The 6,043-nt window shown below is 38.2% G+C and overlaps 1 protein-coding gene across 1 annotated transcript in view; it reads right to left on the minus strand.

Moving 5' to 3' along the window:
- Window positions 1–6,043, minus strand: part of GPR158 (G protein-coupled receptor 158) — a 451,151-nt gene that overhangs the window by 203,305 nt on the left and 241,803 nt on the right. Inside the window, exon 4 of the mRNA XM_017870800.1 lies at window positions 1,151–1,374. Within this exon, the coding sequence (XP_017726289.1) occupies window positions 1,151–1,374 (224 nt within the window). The remainder of the gene's footprint in view (window positions 1–1,150; window positions 1,375–6,043) is intronic.

Genomic DNA, 6,043 nt, shown 5'->3' on the forward strand with positions numbered 1-6,043 from the left:
AGATAGGGTCTCACTGCCACCCAGGCTGGAGTACAGTGGCTTGACCAGGGCTCACTATAGCCTCAAGACTCCTGGGCTCAAGCAGTTCTCTCAACTCAGCCTCCAAAGTAGCTGGGAATACAGGTGTATACCACCATGCTTGGCTAATTTTTTATACTTTTTGTAGAGATGGGGTTTCACCATGTTGCCCAGACTGGTCTCAAACTCCTGGACTCAAGTGATCCACCTGCCTTGTGCTAGGGTTACAAGTGTTGAGACACAGTGCCCGGTCTTCTTCTCTTTTCGTTTTTTTTCTTTTTTAAGATAGGGTCTTGCTATGTTGCCCAGGCTGGGTTTGAGCAGGCTGGACTGCTTTGGTCCCAAGCGATCCTCCTACCTCAGTCTCTTGAGCAGCTGTGACTACAGATGTGTGCCACCATGCCTCGCTTTTTGTTTTTTTGTTTTGTTTTGTAGAGAAATGGTTTTTTAATTAATTTATTTTTTGTAGAGACAGGGTCTTGCTACGTTGGTCAGGTTGGTCTCAAACTCCTGGCCTCAAGCAATTCTCCAGCCTTGGCCTCTCAATGTGCTGAGATTACAGGCATGAGCCACTGCTCCTGGTCTATACTACTCTTGATTACTTAGAATAGAACCAAAGGACATGTTCTCTCCAAAGCTGTATAAGTTCTTCCCAGGATTGTTATTACTCTGGGACACTAATGTAAGACAAAATATAAGGTCATAAATAAATTCATTCTTCAAAGTATAATGTGCTAAAAAATAGTTGAGTCATTTATCATCTTTAAACATAAGAAAAATATAATAAACATAACAAAGCTTCTTAGATACAAAAATATTAATAATACATTGCATACTGGCAGAATAAGTTTCTCTAGACGCCAAAGACATGATGTAAAGGACAGTCATTTAAGTCAATGAAGCACTTGAGATCCAGACTAAACAAGGGGAAACATTCTGTAAATGTTTAAGTATCATGTATTAATCTCTATTTTTCTGGTCAGCTAAAGAACATAACTTTCATATTCTAGTCCAATCATATTATAGAAAGACTGCTGCTTAGTAGAGAAGGAACTTGAATGTGAAAACTCTGTTTGCTTAAAAAGAGGTTGCTCTATAACAAGAGGATCATAACCAGGGTACCTGGGTTTACCTTTGCTTTGCGAAAGTGGTAGACCACCAGCATGCTAACGAAGTCGAGCAGCATACACAGGGCTTGGAAGGAGATGATGGCAAGTCGCAAATACTTATCCTCCTGGACGAAGCACGGGCTGTCATCCGCACAGAAGGGGCAGCCCTCCCTGCAAGGTAGGCAGACATAGGCTTCTTCTGACACATCTTTTGTACTTCCTGAAATATGTTGATCCGGACCCCTTCCTGAAAGTTCCAAATAAAACCACAGTGTCATTTCCACCTCTTAGGTAGGTAAGATTGAGTATAGAGTCAAAAGACATCCTTGACTCCTCATTCCTTTTCTCATTTATTAAAGACCTTTTATCAACTCTCTTGCTAGGAGAAAGAGTTACTTTTACTTTAGACTCTTACAAAATTCTTTTTATCCTTTTGATTTTAAAATCATCAGTGACAGTGGTTGAGGAAAATTAGCAAAATTTCAAAAGCTTCATGAGGACAGGGAACAGTTTTCCTAAGTCTTTTTTTTTTTTTTTTTTTTTTTCTGAGATGGAATCTTGCTCTGTCCCCCAGGCTGGAGTACAGTGGCACAATCTTGGCTCACTGCCAGCTCTGCCTCCCGGGTTCACACCATTCTCCTGCCTCAGCCTCCCAAGTAGATAGGACTACAAGCTCCCGCCACCGTGCCCGGCTAAATTTTTGTATTTTCAGTAGAGATGGGGTTTCACCATGTTAGCCAGGATGACCTCAATCTCCTGACCTCGTTATCCGCCCACCTCTGCCTCCCAAAGTGCTGCGATTACAGGCGTGAACTACCGCGCCTGGCCTTCTAAGTCTTTTATATCGTTCTCTACCACTCACGAACTGAAAAGCACAAATCATTTTCCACAAATATTTGTAAGAGAATTAACCAGAAGTAGGAATAAGAAAGTTGATGTTTTTATGTACCAAGTAAATACATGCATACCTTTGGGAACTTCTTGACCTAGATAGCACAGAATCCAAAATGAGACTTCGACTGCTCCTTAATTCATTCATCAAGGACCTCATCTACCAAGTTCATTAGGTCTAAATTAGGTAAAATGGTATTTAATTGACAGTTGTTCAGTGTGCAATTTGCCTAATAATGGTACATCCTTTGCCAAGAGTACAGTCCATACTTATAAGATATCATGTAATTTCCCACTTTGCATGCTCTTAGGACATTTTCAGCACTATTCACTTACTGCTATCGATACTCCTTTTAATTTTAGGTTCTTCTGTCTCAGTGATCAAACTTAAGTTACTTCTGAAGCCCAATAGGTAAAGCTTCTCTTTAATAGTTAAGATGAGTTTAGCACCAACATCTATCCAATTAATGACAAATATGAAAAAAAAAGAAACAGAAACAATTTCCAACTCTGAATTCAATATAAAAGACATCAATGAATATGAACCCACTTCAGTATATAACACAACTTTGATTAACTGAGGAATTTGAGAAAGAGGTTCTTCTAGGTAACAGCATTTTAATAATACACAGTTTAACAGAAAGTCTTGGTTCCTTTCAACCCCTATTAAAGGTTCACAATCTTTCTACAATGTATCTGTCTGCTTTGTTTCCTCAGTAAAGACAATAGCAAAAACACAATTGAGTATTTCTCTGATGATTATGGATATAATGCTGTTTAAGAGTCTTCATTCTGTTACATGATGAGAAGCAAATGGATTTTATTGTCAAGCAAACTTTGTTCCCTACTCCAGAAAACTCTATGACATGAGATAACTCACTAGACCACTTGGGGTCTTAGTTTACTTATTTATGAAATATGAATTGCTGTGGGATGAAATGAATTATTTATTTATTTATTTATTTTTGAGATGGAGTCTCACTCTGTCACCCAAGCTGGAGTGCAGTGGCATGATCTCGGCTCACTGTGACCTCCGTCTCCTAGGTTCAAGTGATTCTCCTGCCTTAACTTCCTGAGTAGCTGGGACTACAGACACGGGCCACCATGCCTGGCTAATTTTTGTATTTTTAGTAGAGACAGGGTTTCACCATATTGGTCAGGCTGGTCTCGAACTTTTGACCTCATGATCCACCTGCCTCGGACTCCCAAAGTGCTGGGATTACAGGTGTGAGCCACCTCACCTGGTTGAGATTATTAATATTTATAGAAATCATAGTAACTGGCCCTTTCTCCTTTTCTCCAAATATAGGAGATGCAAAGAGTAGTTAGGAATTCATGGTGCCTTAAAAAAAAGATATTCCTCCGAAACAGAGAAGTTAGAAGAAAGAACTGAGATACAGAGTGAATGTTAGAGACAGAACCTGCAGAGATCTCTGGGAGTGGATAATTATTGGGAAATGTACAGAGAGAAATGCTAGACAGGGAAGAGTATTTACAGTGTCATAACAGAAATGAAATTTACTAAAAAATGCTATAATGTGATCAATAGGACTGAGAAAAGTCTACAAGATTTAATAATTATTTTATTCTTCACTGACCTATAAGATAATAATTTCCAAAGAGTAGGAGATTTAGTCCCTAAGTTGTCAAGGCTTACATACTAAATAAGTAATAAGATAGATTATTTAAATAAATGCACTATTGAATGAAAAAAGCAAGAAAACTCATGGTTGATAGGAATAATGATGGTATTTTAAAAGTGATTTTGTTTTGTTTGTTTTCTTTGAAACAGGTGAGATCATAACACAACTGCATCCAGGAAAAATGGGCCATTTGAAATTGAGTAACTATATGAGAAAACTGGTAAAGGAAGGATTTGAGAAGTCATGATTGGATGTAATCAACAGCATAGTTGGAGAAATTAACTCTAAGAATATTTGATATCTCTTCTAACACTGAAAAAAAGTAGAGGTGAATCAAAGATTTTTAAAAGGTATACTGTTTTTTTAGCAGAAAGAAGGAATCAGTTGGAAAAAAATACATTTTGAAGTAGAAAAAATGTGGCAGCCAATCTTGTAGAGTCTTATCCTTCTCAACAAAGCAGGTAAGAATACTTATTGAGAGTGAGGAAGGCCTTTTTTGAGACTAAAGACATGAAGGCTGAGGCAGAAATATAATACAAGATGATTTGTCAGATCACTTGGCAGAAAAATAATCCAGTTAGAGTAAGACAGTATGCATTACTAAGAAACATAGTCAAGATAGTGTGTGATTTTGTACGATTATCGGTAGCATAGAAAAAAATGCAGAGGATAAAACAGTCACACACAGAGAATAAAGAAAGGATTGTGCTAATGACAGCTTTAGGCTTCTTTTCATGTAACTACAAAATGTGCTCCCAGACAGCAAGAATGTGAGAGGAGAGGTAAAAAGGCAAAGGAGGAAAGCCAACACAAGGCTGTATAATGGAGCTGCAGACTTCACTCCCTTGGAGCAGTTTGTGCTCAATCCTCCAGGGACTTCTTGAATCTGAGTCAATCGTAGAGATAAAGGGGAAAACATGTCTCCATTATCAACCTGACTAATTGATAAAGGGTTTCCAGAATCATCAACTGCCCCCACGTGCCTGCATTATGCACACTTGATCCAAAGCAGGTTCTCACATCTTGTGTCACGACCACAGAGGTACCTCATAGCAGAACAGAAAGTGAGAAACATACGAGGAAAGGCACACCACAATGGCACTTACACAAAGCCATTCAAAACCTTCAGGAAATGGTGATCGCAATGGGTAGAGAAAGAGATAAGGCAAAGAGAAATTTGAGATGATGAAAAAAAGTATCCAATACAGATAAAAACTTAAAGAATCATAGTCAAGTCAAAAACTGAGAAGTATGAGAAGCCAGGATACTGAGAAAACAATGCGTTAACTCGAGTACGAACTGGATAAATACATAAGTGAAGCCAGAGTCATTTCACTAAGATAAAGGTATCAAGGATTCAGAACGTCTAATGATGGTGACTACAATGTCAAGAGTCATAGAGCACTGTAGAATAGGAGATTATAAAGTATGAGCTCTAAGATTCAGATTTGAGACACAGAGGTTAGGATTTCCCCCTTCTGGACAAGATGGAAGAACAGGGATTAAATTTACCTTCCCATCAGAAACAACCAAAAACAATGGACAAATTGAAACCCAATGGCTTTACCAGGCACTGGACATTAGCAACAAAGGAGAGTGAATCCTAACAGGTGCAAGCAATCACCACACAAACCAAAATACCATAAAAAGAAGTACAATAGAAGTTAAATTAAACAGCATACATTATTTACTTTCAATACAAATGAAACTTGAAACTTCACCCACATCAGCTAAGGTTTAATTCTCTGAGATGGGATAAGCAGAGACTATTTAGCACCTCGAATCACTCAAACTTGAAAAATATTGCAGTATGTTAAGTGCTCAGTATATTTAAGCTTAGTTTTTGCAGGGTTAGGGTTAGGGTTTTGGGTAAAGGAGTAACATGATGTGGTTTATGTAATTAAAGGATTGCTTTGATTGTATAGAAAACATACTACAGAGGACAAGGGAAAAAGCAAGGATAGTGGTGAGAAGCTACTGTAATAATCCAGGTGAGACTTGATAGAGGCTGGGACCACAGTATCGCAGTAAAAATGGCTGCATGCAGAGTTTGAAGGTGGAGTGGACATAATTTTAGATGGCTTGGTTATCACGTGAGACAGAAAGAAAAGTGTCAAAGCTGTCTCCAAGGTGTTTAGTATGAATGAGTGGAAGAAAAAAGTTACCATTAACCAAGAAGGGAAAGCACACATGTGGAGAAGGCTTTGAAAGAAATCCTAAGTCCAATACTGAGCACTTAACATACTGCAATATTTTTCAAGTTTGAGTGATTCGAGGTGCTAAATAGTCTCTGCTTATCCCATCTCAGAGAATTAAACCTTAGCTGATGTGGGTGAAGTTTCAAGTTTCATTTGTATTGAAAGTAAATAATGTATGCTGTTT

The sequence above is a fragment of the Rhinopithecus bieti genome, unplaced genomic scaffold, assembly GCF_001698545.2.
Source record: "Rhinopithecus bieti isolate Rb0 unplaced genomic scaffold, ASM169854v2 scaffold_5022, whole genome shotgun sequence".
Classification (NCBI taxonomy): domain Eukaryota; kingdom Metazoa; phylum Chordata; class Mammalia; order Primates; family Cercopithecidae; genus Rhinopithecus; species Rhinopithecus bieti.